The sequence below is a fragment of the Polyergus mexicanus genome, unplaced genomic scaffold (genome assembly GCF_030449975.1).
Source record: "Polyergus mexicanus isolate NDT 795.1 unplaced genomic scaffold, iyPolMexi1.0 SCAF_22, whole genome shotgun sequence".
In the NCBI taxonomy this organism is placed as follows: Eukaryota; Metazoa; Arthropoda; class Insecta; order Hymenoptera; family Formicidae; genus Polyergus; species Polyergus mexicanus.
Genome location: NW_027223342.1, coordinates 221,024 through 239,484, shown reverse-complemented (window position 1 = coordinate 239,484; position 18,461 = coordinate 221,024). Strand labels below are relative to the sequence as shown.

At 26.1% G+C, this 18,461-nt stretch overlaps 1 protein-coding gene across 2 annotated transcripts; it reads left to right on the top strand.

Annotated features, from left to right (window-relative positions):
• The first annotated feature begins 157 nt into the window (after window positions 1-157).
• LOC138942230 (FHIP family protein AGAP011705) lies at window positions 158-17,441 on the top strand. 2 transcript variants are annotated; one of them, XM_070312311.1, is made up of 13 exons: window positions 158-846; window positions 4,329-4,540; window positions 4,618-4,869; window positions 4,939-5,089; window positions 5,180-5,425; window positions 7,605-7,652; window positions 10,953-11,120; window positions 11,218-12,522; window positions 12,670-12,868; window positions 14,377-14,388; window positions 14,474-14,624; window positions 15,915-16,077; window positions 16,731-17,441. In XM_070312311.1, the coding sequence occupies exons 1-12, from the start codon at window positions 697-699 to the stop codon at window positions 16,072-16,074; spliced, it is 3,054 nt and encodes a 1,017-aa protein (XP_070168412.1). In that variant the 5' UTR covers window positions 158-696; the 3' UTR covers window positions 16,075-16,077; window positions 16,731-17,441. The 2 variants fall into 2 exon arrangements, with proteins under 2 accessions (XP_070168412.1, XP_070168413.1); XM_070312312.1 differs by lacking the exon at window positions 7,605-7,652.
• Window positions 17,442-18,461: the final 1,020 nt, after the last annotated feature.

Genomic DNA, 18,461 nt, shown 5'->3' with positions numbered 1-18,461 from the left:
CCAATCAGAACTCGCGCTGAAATTCTGCTTTTTTTAGCGCGAGTTCTGATTGGCCTCTGCTTTTCTGCTTTCTGTTTTTCTGCCAAGGTATGATCCGGCCTTACACTAGAATTTTTAATCCCTTTTCCCCTTTGTCATCAATCCCGTAGCAATACGCTCCGTCCAGATATTTTCTATGTCCATACGAGAAACAAACATGTACATAGTAATAAAACACAAAAATATAATATACGATAAAACATACGATAAAAAAAAAAAAACCAAAAGATACACAAAATAAATATTAAAAAAACTGAAAGTGATTCTGAAACATTTAAAACTCTCAAGTAAAATTCATGAAACTGCGACACATTCGTTAAAAGGATGAACTAAAGATATCACCGGTGACAATGATATATTTTTACGCGCATAGTATTTTTACTGAATGTGTGAATCAACGTGAATCATGGATCGTAAATATCATGCAATTCGCATCGTATCATATTTATGTGGCCTTACATACGTATGATTGATACATTAATAGGACAATCCTGATAACGATTCTGTGAAAGAGAGAACTCCATTATATTTTCGTGTATATATATATATATTTTTTTTTTACTTGAGAAGATCATACGCGAAGATCATCGGGCCGTGATGATTTCAAAACTGACCATATCATTGTGAAGAACATTTTGTATATACTTTGCAAAAAAAATGAGTTGGCTACGTAATAGTCCACTGCGAACGAGCTTCAGCAAGCAGCGATCCAGAAACTCTCCGCCGAAGGATGCCGATCCATCCGCTTGTTATGACAGCTTCTGCAAACATTGGCAACAGACTTATGAAATTATTCTGCACTCTTTAGTAAGGAGATAAGTTTCTCTTCCAGAATCTTATATATATTTTCATATTTACACACGTGTATTTTATCCGGGTATCAAAACTGAACGTATTTTTTAAAACGTCGCTTCTTTTTTTCTCTTTATCTTTATTTATAATGTGTATTTTTAAATTCAATAATTTGATGGTTATAAATTCTATAATAAAAGAAAAATACAATATAATTCTATACGGTGTGTTAAAAAAAAGGGTCATATATTTTGAGAGCAGATAGTATTGATCAAAACAAGAAAAAAAAAGTTTAATTAACATGGATCCTACAATTAATATCTTCGAAGCTAAAGGCTATCTTTCTATTCGAGTTCTTTGTTCTGTTCTTATTGGTTGTATCACCTCTACAATGCAGTAAATAAAAGAGTATTTACTAGTTTTGCTATAGTAACATTGGGTTATAATAACGTTGAGTTTGTAGGTAGGTAGGTAGCAAATTCGAGAACAGCCAGGTATGTCTGAGATGTAGCGCTGAAAAATGCGTGACAATGAATGGGAATCGCACAGAGCACCTTCTATATTGACTGCAAAACTAATAAGTACTCTTTTGTTTACTGCATTGTAGAGGTGACACAACCGATAAGAAAGAGGACAATAGAAAAGGACAAAGAGCTCAATTAAAAAGATAGCGTATATCTTTGAAGATATTAATTGTAGGACCCATGTTAATTAGACTTCTTTTTTATTTTTTTATCGATATTACCTGTTCTCAATATGTGATTCCTTTTTTTTTGCAACACCTTGTATAATATATCTATCTTATTACAGTATGTATGCTACATTTTATTATTATTAGAAATAAACAAATAGTACTTAAAGTATTGCTTTATGCAATCTGATCAAAACGCGATCAGCCTTGTAAAGCACAGAATTTTTTTACTTGTGTTTTATTAATATTAAAACATTCTATATGTATTATAACATTCTATTTTATACATAATATATATATATATATTTATTTATTTACAAATATTTTTTAGCAAAATTTTTGTATTGTAATTTTAATATTTATGCATTGATATAACTTGTGTCATATATTTGATTATATATTATAATTTGAATTAGATATTTTATTATTGAAATACAAAGATCATCTATTCTCTTGAATATTAAACAAATTAAAGTTCAGTAAAATAATTAATCATTGTAAAATAATTAATTATTATATTATTGTTATATGTAGAATTCTCTGGTGTACAATTGACAAGGCAGCAATTCTATATATAAAAACTAATGTAGATTAAAATTTTTTAAACAAGATTTTGTTTTTGATAAAAATAATTTTGATATGATTGAAAGATTAGCAACTTTATATTTTCTTAAGCTTAAACTATCTTGAACCATCTTGTGTCATCATCTTCTTAAACTCATGATGGCAAATATAAAAAAAGTGCAACATTCCATTTAAAATAATCTAAATTGCATGAAAAAAGTTAAGTGTAAAATATAATTACTTTAATTTTTTAAATAGGAATTTGTTATATTTTTTATGGAAATTTTGATTTCTGGTATTAAAATAAATTTAATGATATATGACAAGATTGTTGAAAAATTATCCAAACTTAAGAAAGATCATAGAGACATATAACATTCTATAATTGTCCATAAGTAATAATATAAAATAGAAAACGATAATTTTTTATATTTGGTTTTCTCTCTCTCTTTCTCATACACACAGAGGCACACATATGGAGATAAGCATTTTTGTCATAAGATTTTATTTATTTTTTTTTTTTTTTTAGAGAATAGTTTTAAGGATTGAAAAATTAATATTTTTTTTAAGAAGCTTTTTTTTAATAATCTTTCATCAACAGGTAATACGTCGTGATACATGTATAATATGATAACAATAATGTGTGTATCTGTAAGAGATAAAAGATATAATCTGGTATTTATCATATCAAAATATATGAAAAAAATGTATTGTTTGAAAAATATAATTAAAAATAATTCAAATTACATTGAAAATTATATGTAAAATATTAAATACTCAACTTGTTGTTTTTTTAGAAATTAGATTTTACAATTTTGATAGATACTGTTTTATATTTGATAGATATTGTTTAAACGGATTTGATAATCTCTATAATAAGAAGTTATAAAATTTCTAAATTGTTAATTAGATTATAATCACAATTTATTATCATAATTAATTTTTTAAATGTCCCTACCTAAATATCTTTTTTCCCACGTCTACAAAAAAATGTTTCAAACAAAAGTTTTGTGACTTTGAGGACATAAGATGGTGCTATTGGTTTGTTATTAGATGAAGATTGAGGTTTATTTTAAAGCCATCTTTATTTTTTTTAATGAAATCATCCTAATTTGTTTACATAAATCGACTCCTCTCAATATTCGGCATAAAAAAAAAGTTATAAAGATAGTATGGCTAAAAATTTAATAGTTCAGATATTTTATACTTTAATGTGACATAATTTGACAATTTTAAACTATATAAAATATCTTATGAAATATTTATTTTTTAATTATCTTAATATACATATTTTCTGCACAAAATAATGATAGAAATCAATTGGTGTAAGAAACATATAGTTGTTTTTAAAGAAAAATATCAAATTGTAACGACCAGCTATATAATTTTTTTAAATATCTCGTAAAGTAAATTATTAAATTTTTGGCGATACTACTCTTATAAGTTTTTCAACAACCGTTGAGTAGCAATCGAATGTGATTGGTTCTTACTTCTAGAACCAACAAATCAATATCGATTATTGACAAGACGATACTCAACTGGGTATCGATTTTGTAATTCAAGTAAGAGGGAAAATTACAAAAATGAGCTAATTTACTAGGTTTGGATCAATGGAATTATAAATTTTCTAATAAATTCGCTAATTTTTGTAACTTTCACTCTCACTTGAATTACAGAATCGATACCCTTATTTCCCCCTCAAAGTTACAAAATTTGTACAAAACAGAAATGTTAAATTTCAATTTGGATTTATTTATATATTTTATTGAAATTTTTATTTTATAAGTAATATTTATTTTTGTATTTATATTATGATTTTATTATAAAATTTAAAATTATATATATAATATCTTAAATTTTGTAATAAAATCATAATAAAAATACAAAAATAAATATTATTTATAAAGTAAAAATTCCAAAAAAAATATATTAAATCCAACATAATGAAATTCAACATTTCTAATATTTAACATATATTTAATAATTATTAAATATGCAAATTATGTGTATACTGTTTGATCTCTCTAAGAATTAAAAAGTCATAACATTAGATGTATGTTATAAATACAGATTTCTAACTTTGAATCTATATTATTATATATGTATACATTGCTTTTATACTATGTTAATCAAGAAATCTTACATCTGAACATATATTATCATTAGTCATATAGAGACTAAACTAAAAACTAAAGTTGTTTTGTAGTAGGAGAATCATATTGTACTAATGAATTAATTTCAGCCTCTTAAAGGAGTACCTAGTCAAGATGATGTGCTTGGAGTTGTTAATCACATTGACCAGATGGTGACACTATTGATGCTGGAACTGCGGGATTCGAATTTACATAATCACTATCAACAGAGCAACACTGCGACGCATTCTCCATGCTTAGAATATTTATTAAGTGAAAATTTACTTGTTAAACTGTACGATTGGAGCATACATACAGGAAGGTACATTTTTATTTTTTAATATTTGTAATAAAAGTTTATTGTGTATATCTATTGTAAAACTACGATTTTTTTTACAGATTTAATAATGCTGTAAGATTGGAACAAATAAAGCTTTACGAATTGCTTATTTCGCACAGCAATACCCTTCTTGCACATGAACCAGTTACTAGACCACTCTTGCGATTATTAGAAGAATGTGCAAATGATGTTATGCCATTAGAAGTAGAAAAAAAATTAGTAATATTATTGAATCAGCTGTGTGTTGTTTTAATGCAAAATATGGCTTTACTCGATTTGTTTTTTCAACCAAATGCAATTGGAAAGAATAAGTAATAATTTATTTATTATGACATGTTTTACATAAATATACTTTTACTAAGATGGGTAAATAATTTTAGATTTATTATATTTAACTTATTAATACCTCATATTCATCGAGAGGGTGGTGTTGGTCAGCAAGCACGTGATGCTATGTTATTATGCATGTCGCTTTCAAAGAAGAATGATGAAGTTGGATTATATATTGCTGATCATTCCAATATATGTCCTGTAAGTAATTTAGTCACTTGCTTTAGGACAGAATATACAGAAGATGAATGTGTACAAAATGATAAAATAATTATTTTTGTATTTATTTAGGTACTAGCTACAGGATTGAGTGGGCTTTATTCTGTACTTCCAAGGAAACTTGACATTGAGACAGACGATTGGTATCAATTGACACCGGATGATGTGAATGACTTACCTGCACTTATGCAGCTCATGAATTCTTTAGAATTCTGCAACGCAGTTGCACAAGTGGCGCATCCAATGGTACAGAAGCAGTTGCTTGAATTTTTATACCAAGGTTTTTTAGTTCCTGTCATGGGACCGGCATTATTACAGGTAAATATTTATTTAATAAAATATAAAAGAGGGGGAACAACATTTTACTATTAATAACATAAATTGCTCTTCCTGTTTTTTGAAAAAATTAAAATTTTTTTTCATATTTCAATAATGTTATGAGGATGCCCAAACCGGCCTACAAAGTTACCTAAAAATAATCTATAGGCAGTCGATAGGGCGTAGCGATTAAATCAAACATTCATACGGGCACAACCTTGAAAATTGCCACCATCACAAGATAAATAATAATTTTATCGTAATATGTACAGTATTGGACTGTATTGTACCGTTTTCTGTACAGAATAATGAAACAAATCAACTATCATAAAAAAAAAATTTTTTCAAGAAAATGTAATTATTTACAATGTATTTTTGAAAGAGTTATTTGGTTTTTTTTTTACACTAATTGATTTGTCTCATTCTGTATATAAAAGTATTATGGCAAGATTATCGAAAACTAAATATTTTACGAGATATTTTATTTTTTATATCAAAATATGTCACAAAATATGTAAAGATATAAAATAATTCAAAAAATACTTAATGAAAAAATACTTTATTATAGTTTTGAAAAGCTCTCGAGATAAGCTACAAGAATATGTAATGAAAAATAGGAGGTTTCGTTTAAAAAAAGTGACTTGGGCCCTACTGGATCCAACACGAATCCTCGATCTACAATCTAATAAGATCGTTTATTGGCCCTTTTTAAATCCTACAACTTTTGTTTAAAACAATTTTCTCGAAAATGCGTAATTTTCCTAAAAAAACGTTGGCACAGGCGCTCTGTGTGTGTGATACATCCTGTATATAATATATATTATATTATATTATATTACATTATATATATTATATATTTATATTATATATACAAGATGTATCAGAACGCCCGTGTATGTATTATATATATATGTATATATATATATATATATATATATATATATATATATATATATATATTATATACATATAATATATATTATATATAGGCTGTATCAGAGCATCCGTGCCAAACGTTTTTTAGGATAACTACGCATTTTCTAGAAAACTGTTTCAAATAAAAGTTGTAGGTCTTATCTATAGATTATAGTAGGAATATCTTATCTATTAGATTTATAAGGAATCGTTGAAGGATTTAGCTTTAGCTGGCTACCTCTAAAAAAAGTGTTGCTTTTTAAGCCACGATGCGTGTTACGATATGAAAGGCTAGTCCCTCAGACTCTCTTCTCAGAAAAGTGTTACAATAGAATTAGGTGAAGTTCATTATTTTTATTCTGCTGAGCTTTGAATAATTACTTTACGATGTAAAGAAGCAAAGTTATAGTCCAAAAATTGTTTTTTGAAAATGGTCTATAACTCGTAATGGCGGCGTTTTTCAAAGTTGCTCCCATTGGAATGTTTGATCTACTCACTGCATCTTATCGACTGCTATAATTAATTTTTACATAGCGTTATAGGCCTTTTCCCATATGATTTGGCTATCCTTTTTTACATAAGAGCATTGACTTATTTTTATTTGTAATATATCTTTTTTGATTATTATTAATCTAATTAGTAATAAATTAAAATAATTAATTTAATTAGTATTAATGCATGTGGTGAAAGAAGGTATTTACTTTTGCACATACAAATATGGTATATAATACATACAAATGCATTTCAATGTTATTATATGATGAAAAACATTTGTAAATTTTCAAATGTCATTAAAATTTAATAATAAGAGATTATATTTTTAAATAATTCATAAATGTTAAATAATAGAAAAAAATCTTTAAATATTTAATAAAATATTTTATTCGATGCAATAAATACATATTTTTACTATTTTATGGAAAATTTTAAATATATTGAATATATTTTTTCATGAATCATTAGAATCGCTTAAATTTTAATTTTTGGATGTTTTTATATTATTGCATAATTTGCTATAAATTGTATAATTTTTTATTATGAATATTAATTTATTGATTTTTTAAAATTGCTTATTGATTTTAATGACTTCATGTGCATAATGCATCTTATGTTAACAAATACATGTGAATTCATCAATGTGGTGATGGGAAAATTAAGTGCACTGGTGTTGGTGCTAATAATATATAAATCATTGATGTATTATATATAATTTATGGGTATTAGTATCTTTTTTTATTTGGTGATATTTTTATGATGCTCATAGGATTCTCTTGGCTTAACCCTAGAACAGCTAGATGTACAACAATATTGGGTTAGTATAAATTATCAGTTTTTACAGTACAGTATTTCAATTCATACTTTATACATAAAATAAAGCTAAATTATTTTATAAAATTGTGTTATTTTCTATAAGTATAACTTTTAATATATTGATATATATTTGATATACATATTTCTACTTTTTATTTTTTTTATTTATATAGATATATTAAATTTATAAAATTGATATTATATTTAAAAAATACTAAATTATTTGCAACATTAAATTAATAATTTTTTTATTTAAATATAATTAAAAAATTTAATATATATATATTCAAAGTATCCATTGAAATATTGATATTTATGGTTATATAACTTATTTTATTTATTTAAAAGCATAAAGAATAAGTTATGCTTTTACAAATAAATGAATTTGTAATAATAAACCACGTGTGATCTATAATAATAAATCGCTTGTGATTTAAAATAATAAATTACAAACATGTTTGTTAATCATATCAAATTATGTGTGATATATTGTTATTTAATATCTGATATAAAGAAGACTTATAATTAAAGATATTAGATCATATGGTTTATAAAATTTATAACAGATATTTAAATACAATATATATATTATTATATACGCTATTATTGCTTTGCTTTGCAGCTATAGTTTCTATTTCTGTGAAGTTAGCACTCTATTTTCAGAAATTCAATATAATTAATAGAGTTCTGGTTCTTTTCGAAAGAGTTCCTGATATATTTAAAAATGAATTATATCGACTGTAAAATATTCTTGCATTTTACATTTCTGTCAAAATATCTATAATGATTATTTTTATAACTTAAATCAATAAAAATAAAATTGAAAACAAATTTGCGAGTTTTTGGTCCTCGGATAGAAATTTTCTAAATTCCCATGCTAAGTGAAATTTTCCGATAATTGAGCGATTTCTTCGAAATTCCAAGATAGTTCCAAGAATTCTAATGATTATTCTTAAAGTTCGAGTAGATAAAATCGAAATTGGAAAGATTTTCGCGATTTTTTGTTCTTCAAATTAAAATCTTCTAAATAAATCTTTTTTTGAAAATAATATTTTTTTAATGTATATTATATAGTGTATTTACATATATAAATCCTATTTTGAAAAATATTCAGATTTGATCTCTATTGAAATAAAAAAAAGTTAGCCAATTTTCGTATCCTTATATTTTATATTTAATTGATAGTACTTTTTCGAAATAGGAACTTACAACTTTTTAAAAAGTGATTGAAACTCTATATATCGAAATTTTGAAAATGCAGTGCTAACTTTACAAAGATATATTTTTTGCTTTTCTTGTAATTTTATGTTATTTATATGGTATTTTATTCTCACATGTAACTAATAAAGAATTTTTATCCATCTCTACTTATCGCTTTCATTTTTGTTATAAATCAATATTGGTATTAATATGTTCATTTGATAAATGTCAGTTATCTAGTTTCCAAGTTTTATTTTTATGTAATATATGAAAGTTGATAGATAATTTATCATGAAGTATTTAATATAAATATTATGATACAGTTTGTGTAAATATGCATTATATATGTATAATATCTGTACGCTTTTTTTCTCATATTAATATATATATACACACACACGTACACACACACACACACATATACAGGATGTCCTAGACCACCCATACACTCCTTTTAAAATGAAAATAAATGGCTTTTATCAAAAATCGCGAATATTTTTTAAGTAAATCGGGTATGCTCTATGGAATGGTGATATTTTCAACTTTTGATTCCGACCGGAAATACGCTATTCGGACCGGAAGTTGAATTTTTTGAGGGGAACAGTACTTTTTATTACAGATTCGAATTGTACGTGAAAAAATAAGAAACATTTGTATCAAACGTTTTTTTTCTGAAAGTGCCTCTGTCAACCTTAAAATTGACCTTGAAAGTAAGTTCATAATCTCATCACAGTTACCTTCAAGGTTAATTTTAAGGTTGACAGAGGCACTTTCAGAAAAAACGTTTGATACAAAAGTTTCTTATTTTTTCACGTACAATTCGAATCTGTAATAAAAAGCATTATGTTCAAAAAATTCAACTTCCGGTCCGAATGGCGTATTTCCGGTCAGAATCAATAGTTGAAAATATCACCATTTGATAGAGTATACTTGATTTACTTAAAAAATATTCACTATTTTTGATAAAAGTCATTTATTTTTATTGTAAAAGGGATGTACAGGTGGTCTGGGACACTGTATACGATGGGGCATTTATATTGAGACACTTAAATATCTAAAAAATAAAGCAAGATAGAAAGACATGTTTCAGACAAAAGTTGTTTGGTTCTAAGGGGGTCATAAGATGGTGCCATTAGTTTGACCTTGGGTGGAGGCGCTTCGGAGATTTCAATGTCAATCTTGTTTTTTAAATGAAAACACCGCAATTTTTTATATAAATCGATTCCTTACAATATTCTGCATAAAAAGTAATAGGGGTATGATGGCCAAAAATTTAATAGTTTACGAGATATTTTATACTTTATTTTATTATTTTACTTCGACATAATTTTACATAAACTATGAAATATCTCATAAAATTATTTATTTTGCAATAATGTTACCTTAACATTTTAAGCTCAAAAAATGAAAGACATCAATTGGTGTAAAAAAAATAAAACAAGATTGACATTGAGATCCCTAAAGCGCCTCCACCTAAGGTCAAACTAATGGCATCATCTTATGACCCTCTTAGAACCGAACAATTTTTGTCTGAAACATTTCTTTCTATCTTGCTTTATTTTTTAGATATTTAGATATTTCAATATAAATGCCCCATCCTGTATATACATATATACAGATACATATACATATACATATATATATATACATATACATATAAACATATTATACATAATAATTTATAACCTTCTTTGACCACATAGAGAGAAGACTTATAACCATGACACTATAAAATAAACAATTTGAATACTAAAAGAAAATAATTATGTAAGAACTAACTTTTAATTATTTGATTTGTTCTTTTTTCCTCGCTCGATATATTAAAGATATGTTTCTAATGTGAGATTAATATAAAATTATATATTATTAGTAACAGAAACTAAAACTATCTGTAAAAAGAATTTAACAAAAAAAAATGTAAATTTTGGTGGCGATGACAAAATATATAATTCTTTTTGCTCTTATTGGCAATTTTATATATATATATATACACTATAGATAATACATTATAGATGGTTACTAGAAACAAATTTGTCAATAAAGCATGATATTGTTATATTTTTCTAATTTAAATTCTAATTATTTGGAAAAATATTTACAGACGACTGTGGAAGAATTAGTTGCAGCAACAGCTTATTTTGATTTATTTCTTCGATCTGTGACCGATCCTGGCTTGTTACGGTCGCTTATTAGATTTCTATTAGAAGATAATTATGATGACTGTAGAATATTGGATAGTTTGATACAAAGGATTTCTTCTCGATCGAGGGTAAATTGGAAAAATTATCCTTTCTCTTACAATCTTTTTAAAAGAATGTTTTTTAAACATAACTTATCTCTAAAATATTTGCTTTTTCCTAATTTAGTTATGCATAGTCACTCTAGCATTGTTTGAAACTCTTGTTAATTTAAACTGCGAAGACATCATGTTAGAACTATGTTTGAGTGCATTAAGTCCATGTTCGCATATAATGCTTTCCCAACGAAGCCGATTGAGAGACATAGATCCCTTTGGACGTGCGGCGGAAAAATTTTTATCTCTAACTCCATGTTGCTGTTCTACTGTATTTATATCATTGGATTCTCAAACAAATTCTTTACCTAGCACTACATCATATACATATGACAAATATGGATATATCGCAACTGATTCAATGAAATCGTTACCAGCATCGATAAATTATAGTACGAGATTATCAGACAGCTTATATGGAAATTATCACGCATATCTCTGTGATGCCAGACAAAAAATAAAAACTTGCCGTATTGCGTGTTCCAATTGGTCTTGTCGGTACGATGGTGATTTATCAGAAAATAGTAATACCAGCAGCGTAATCACATTGATAAATGAAAATATTACATCTGATCAATTGCAGAAAAAAACAGAAGAATCTAAAACATCATCACTGGAAAAAATAATTAAGAATGCAACGAGTTTCTGCGAAAATGACGAGAGTGGACTAATAGATAATGTATTACATAATTTTCAGTGTTTATTAGAAGGCAAAGATTTAAACAGCAATGAACATAATATTAAAAGTGAATTGACTATGAATGAATTGACTATGGAAGCTGTATTATCTCTTGACGAACAGGCACAATTGGATGCTGATATTGCGGAATTATTAAATGAAGATATAAAAATGACAAATTATACGGAAGAAACTTATTTAGATAAAAAGGAATCTGATAGCTGTATAGACGATTCAGCTACAACCATGAATTCGCTCATGTCGCTAGCAGAGAGTAGCGGTTATGAAAGCTTTGCATTTAAAGGATCGCCGGAGTCAACGCCGGACAATGAAACAAACGAAGATCATTTGAATGAACACGAAGAAATGCATATCGTAATTAAGAAGGATATTATTGATATTGTTGGATATAATTTTATAAAATCGAATCCGTTGACAACTGAAAAAACGTTACTGAGTAAATCCAATAAGAGTAATACTTCGTATCGACAAGATATATTTAATGGACAGCCAAACGTCGGCATATTTTTAGACGTGGTTTTACGAAAGCTTGAATGTATGACTAGTAATAACTTGTATGTCAATTTACATCTCACAGGTCTTATTAGTAGACTGGCGATATATCCGCAACCTTTATTGCAATCCTTTCTGCTGAATCATTCTCTTGTGTTTCAACCTAGCATCAGATCCTTGTTTCAGGTATATATATATCGATTACAATTCCGAACAATAATTGCTGCAAACAGTTGTATATTTCTTAAAAGAACATTGTTATTATCTAGATAATTATTACCAATTACATTGTAATTAAATTAAAATAACATTTGCTAATTTATTATATTACAGGTCCTTGCATCATTAAAACACAAAATAGATCAATTTCTCTCAAAACACAACAGTGTAGACTTATTGGTTGAACAAGCAAGATTATTTCTGATTAGTCGAGAAGACAAGCTAGTAAATGCGAGAAAAAATGTATTAGAAGCTGCTGCTCAATCCTCATCTGTTAAAAAGCATTCTCTGACTAGTGAATCATTCTCAAGAGGTATTATCTATCTATTCGTAAATAGTGAATTGTAGAAAACAATAAATTTTAAAATTAAAAATTAAATATATATACATATTTTTCTTTCCCTATTATGGTTTAAAAATATGTTCAACTTTTAAAGCTTCTAATCTCATATTATTATGTAATCATATGAGTTTGTGAAATACATTGAAATAAATAAGCTTTTTATGTTTTTTTAATTCTCTCTGATTCGTGAATAAAAAAAAAGTACATCTCGATCAAAATTACACTATTTAACAAAAAATGATTCTTTTTCGAACACCAGAACCAGACTATCTCTTTCTTATAGGTTTTTGGACACTAAACACGAATCCGATTGTGAAATTGTTCCATCAGAATTTTGAGAAATTTGCAATTAAAGTTGCAAAAAAGGGCTACTTTCATGAACTTTCACGAAATTTTCATATTATAACTACAATATGTGACATACTGGAAAAGTTTTATTTCAATCAAAAGAAAGTATGTTGTTAGGATTTTCAACCTCAAATGGAATTTTTGGTGTCGGTTATAGTTAATAAGATATCCATGGTTAAATATGGGATGTATTGCAGAAGTTAGCCTCAATTATATTTATTTAAACTTAAAAGTTTTTTAGATCGCTGAATACGAATTCAATGTCAAAATTATCAAATTCAAAATAGTGAAGTCAATATGGTGGATGACAAATCTTAAAAAATGTTTAGATTGCAATCTAAACATTTGAGTCTATTATTTTGAATTTGACAATTTTGACATTGGATTCGTATTCAGCGATCTAAAAAACTTGTAAATTTTAAGTAATAATTAAAAGCTATTTGGTAAATCGTCAATGACCTAAGTCACAGCTAACTTCTGTAGTACACCCTATATTTAACCATAGATATCTTATTAACCATAACTGACAACAAAAATTCCTTTTGAGGGTTGAAAGTTCTAACAACATACTTTACTTTGATTATAATAAAACTTCTCTAGCACGTCACATATTGTAGCTATAATATGACAAAGTTCATGAAAATAGCCCTTTTTTACAACTTTAATTGCAAATTTCTCAAAATTTTGACGTGGTGGAGCAATTTCATAACAGGATTTGTGTTCAGCGTCCAAAAACTTATAAAAAACGGGTAGTCCCGTCTCGTTTTGTTGTTGTTGTTGTTGTTAAATTGTGTTATCATAAGATCTATTTTTGCTGAAAATGTTGGACTAATGCAGATGAGTTGTACAATTATTTATTAATGCAGGATATTACCAAATGTGAGTGATTGCATACAAAAAATTATTTATCTCGATATATTTTGCAAGAAAAAAATTTATATGGTTCCTTGCTTGTAATGTCATAATTCAATATGACTATAGTGAGGATGTAGAAGTCTTGATTTCTTTTCCCCTCCTTTGTTTCTTTTTTCTGTTTTCATATTTCTTCTTCTCTTGTTCTGTCGCTTTTTGTTTAACTTTAACTATATTAATCAAATTTTTTAAAATTTTGTGCCGTGCATACGGAAAAGTATTTAAGAAACGTATGTATATTAATACAATATTTTTACATATAATTAATATATACATATCTATATTTTTGAAATACTATGTTAGTTGTATTTACAGGGGAATCGAAAAGGAGAAGTTTAACATTATCATTTACACAAATGTTCAAACGATCAAGTAATAGCTTAGGTATAAGCAGCTTAACAAATTCTATCAGTCAGCCGTCCATTATGTCGGAAGATCAATTACAAATGGTTGGCTCTGGATATAGGTAAATTTTTGAAGACTGATCTCTCTTATTGTAATTATACAGGGTGGACCAGTAACTCTTGCCACCTCGAATACCTTCTAGTGTAGAATCGTTATTTTTTTATACTAATTGATTTGTCTCATTATTCTGTACATAAAAGTATTACGGTAAAATTATCAAAAACTAAATATTTTACGAAATATTTTATTTTTTATATCAAAATATGTCAGATTAAAATATAAAATGACTCAAAAAGTACTTTATGAAAAAATACTTTATTATAGTGTTTTGGAAAGCTCTCGACATAAGCTATAAGAATATGCAATAAAAAATAGGGGGTTCCATTTAAGAAATTAAAGGTGTCCTTGACTTGACCTTAACAATGCCATCCAAGGTCAAACCAATGACACCATCTTATGTTCCCCTCAAAACCATACAATTTTTGTTGAAAACATTTTTCTCTAAAATGCTTAGTTTTTGAAAGAAAAGTGGTGTACGGGTGGTCTAGGACACCCTGTATAATTTTATATAACATCAAAAAAAAATGAATTTCTTGTGCATTACAAACTAGTATAAATTTATAAAAATCGGCAAAAAGCTTTCACTTTGTGAAATTATAAATAGCTGTAAATCTTAATCAATTAGTACAAGATTTATTTTTATTCAAGATGTAAGACATGTATGTATATTGAATTATACATTTATTTATTAATGAGAAGCAATTAACAAGAGACTAACTAACTAAATATTAAAGTACATCGTGATTTTTTAATGTTAATGTTTAATTTATTTAAACTTAAATTAAAAATGTTTAATTCAAAGATTATAACCTTGATTTTATTTCAATTATTTCTAACATTACTATTAATTTTATTTTAAGAATTATCACATCAAAGTATGAAATAAGTTATTTCTCAGAAGAGATAGTGATTTGATCTGTTATAAACAACTTTTGTAAATTTTTTTTGCACATTATATTTATTCTGCACATTGCAGACTGTGAAATGATATATATTAAGATAAAAATCCAAAGATATTTCAAATAAATTCTTCTTTAACATTTAGGAATCATTAAATAAAAGAAATAAGATGCTAATAATATAGTTGATAAAAGTTCAAATTTGAAATAAATTCACAAAATTTTTTGAGCGTAATGTGCAAGCAAAAAATATATTAACTAATTTCAAAAATGTGTTTTCTATTCACAACTAGCAACTTTTCGATACTATTACGATGGGCATAAAAAATTTTTTGATTTTTTCTTCATCTAAAGAAATATTGATTAAACTTTAAATTATTTTTCTTTAATAGATATGTGAAAACTTCATGGGAATCGCCGAATGAAGTGAGTCCAGTGCAAAATATTGTTCTATGTGCTGTTATATTAGATGAATGGCTTAAAGAGCTTGCAGCAATAACTCAGGAACATGCAATTATGTCTCTTACAGATGGTATTGGATTTAAAGCTTAACATGTAAGTTTATGCAAATATAGAACTTATACACAAGAAAATATTTGAAAGTCTCATCTGATTTTTATGAGATTTAGATACATTCAAAACAACTTCAAATAAGAAATATTTTTTATAAGTGCTTAATTACACATCTAGATGCTAAAATAATCCTATTAAACTTATTCGGCATATTTGATTCTGAGTGAATAATTATCAAAATTATAAAATGTATATATATTTTAAGCAAAAGTTTTATATAGTATTTAATGTATTTGTAATTGTTATTTAGATCGTACACACACACAAAAACATAATTTTTTAAAATAATGCTCTAATTATTTTTGAGTAGTAAAAAATTTCGACGAGAATAGAATTTTAAGACCATTTTTTATGCTGAATTTGTTTATACATTACAAAATTACTTTTCGAAATTGCATTATTGGTTAAAAATTGGTTAGAATCAATTAGCAAAATGACAATATGAATGCAGTGATATACACAATAGCACAATTTTGTTATTAAAAAAACACGTATTTCTAATTTTGAAATATGCATTTAAGCTCATCAAAATTAAGTGAGAATTTCAAACATTAGAATGGAAAAGAATAATAGAAAAATAATAGAATATAATTCTATTATATATATAATAATTTTAAATTTTCTCTTTTTGACAGGGTTATATATTTTAAACAATAGTAATATAATACAATAATATATGTATATCCTTAATTATGATATGTAAATATTTATAACAACAGTTCAAATAATGCAAAAGTAAAGAAATAGAAATATATATTAAATATACATATATTAAATATATATTATTATTGTGCAGCATATATTTAAGAAAATATGCTCTAATGCTGATTTTTGCTTGCAAAATCAAGAATTGATAACATCATGCAATTTCCCTATACAGTGAAACCTTTCGGAATAGCGCACTGTACTTTTGGCACGCTATAATAAGATTATTCCTAAATTCCGTCAAATTCCGCATGAAAGACTTGCATGAATGTACCTTTTCAAGTACACTACTGGGAGAAGACATTGGGACATTGTGCCCACAGATCTATGCGTTGCTACGCGATTGGATCGTTACTCTCAGTCACGCTACTCGGGAGCAGTCTAGCATATATGGAAAAGATATGCGCCAATTCGAGATTTCACTGTATATATATGAATGATGAATATTTTAACAAAATTGAAAACTAAAATAAAATATTCAGCACAACACAAAACATTTCTACAATTCTTCTATTTTATGGATATTTATGTACATACAAAAACTAAAAAAATGCATTAATATAAATTATTGTTTTACAGATTTACTTATTATTGTTCAGAATAGTTATCAACTTGTTAAAATAAAAATGTTTTAAATATTATTTGTATATATTCTGTGATTTAAACAAATTAAATTTTTTCTCTATAATTTGTTATTTCTTTGCAAATTATACTAAATACGTAAATATTATATCTGTTATACATATATCTTTATGTTTATATAACTTATAAATCTGATTGGCAATTCATTATACTTTTTTCAATATAATATAATTGAATGTTACAAGGAATAAGATCAAAGCAATGCTAACTAGAAACCAAATGCAAGATAACGCAGATAATAAATTAAGAGAAAATCTTTTTCCTTCTTTCCTTTATTTTAACATTTTTAACATTTTTTAAACATTTTTTTTCTAAATAATTTTTATAAATCGAAACGCGTTTTATTTATATTGAAATCGATCTTTTATATTCAGCTCGTATTGGCTTATTGATGGCATTATTTTAATCTTGCAATTGGCGAGTTCATATTGTTAAGTTAATTTATGCATATATTTTTGTTTTAATAATGTTACAACTAGCAAATTAATTCGAACATTAATGCATTGCAAAAAATTGATATTATTTATTAGTTATTACAAGAAAATTATTGAAATATGCATGTAAAATTTTCAAGTATATTTATACCACTGTTATCTATATATATTTATGTATCTTATAAATTATTTAGTTGTACTTAATACTGTTATCGCGATTCAGATATTTATCTATTCTATGCACATCTTAAAAACTTAATTGCATTTTGAGAATGAAAGTGAAGAATACACTGTATCATATACAGGGTGAGGCATTTATATTGAAACACCTAAATATTTAAAAAATAAAGCAAGATAGAAAGAAATGTTTCAGACAAAAGTTGTTCGGCTCTAAGGGGGTCATAAGATGGTGCCATTAGTTTGACCTTGGATGGAGGCGCTTCGGAGATTTCAATGTCAATCTTGTTTCAATTTCTTTATCGATTCAATTGATGTCTCTCATTTTTTGAGCTTAAAATATTAAGATAACATTATTCCAAAATAAATAATTTTATGCGATATTTTATACTTTATATAAATTATATC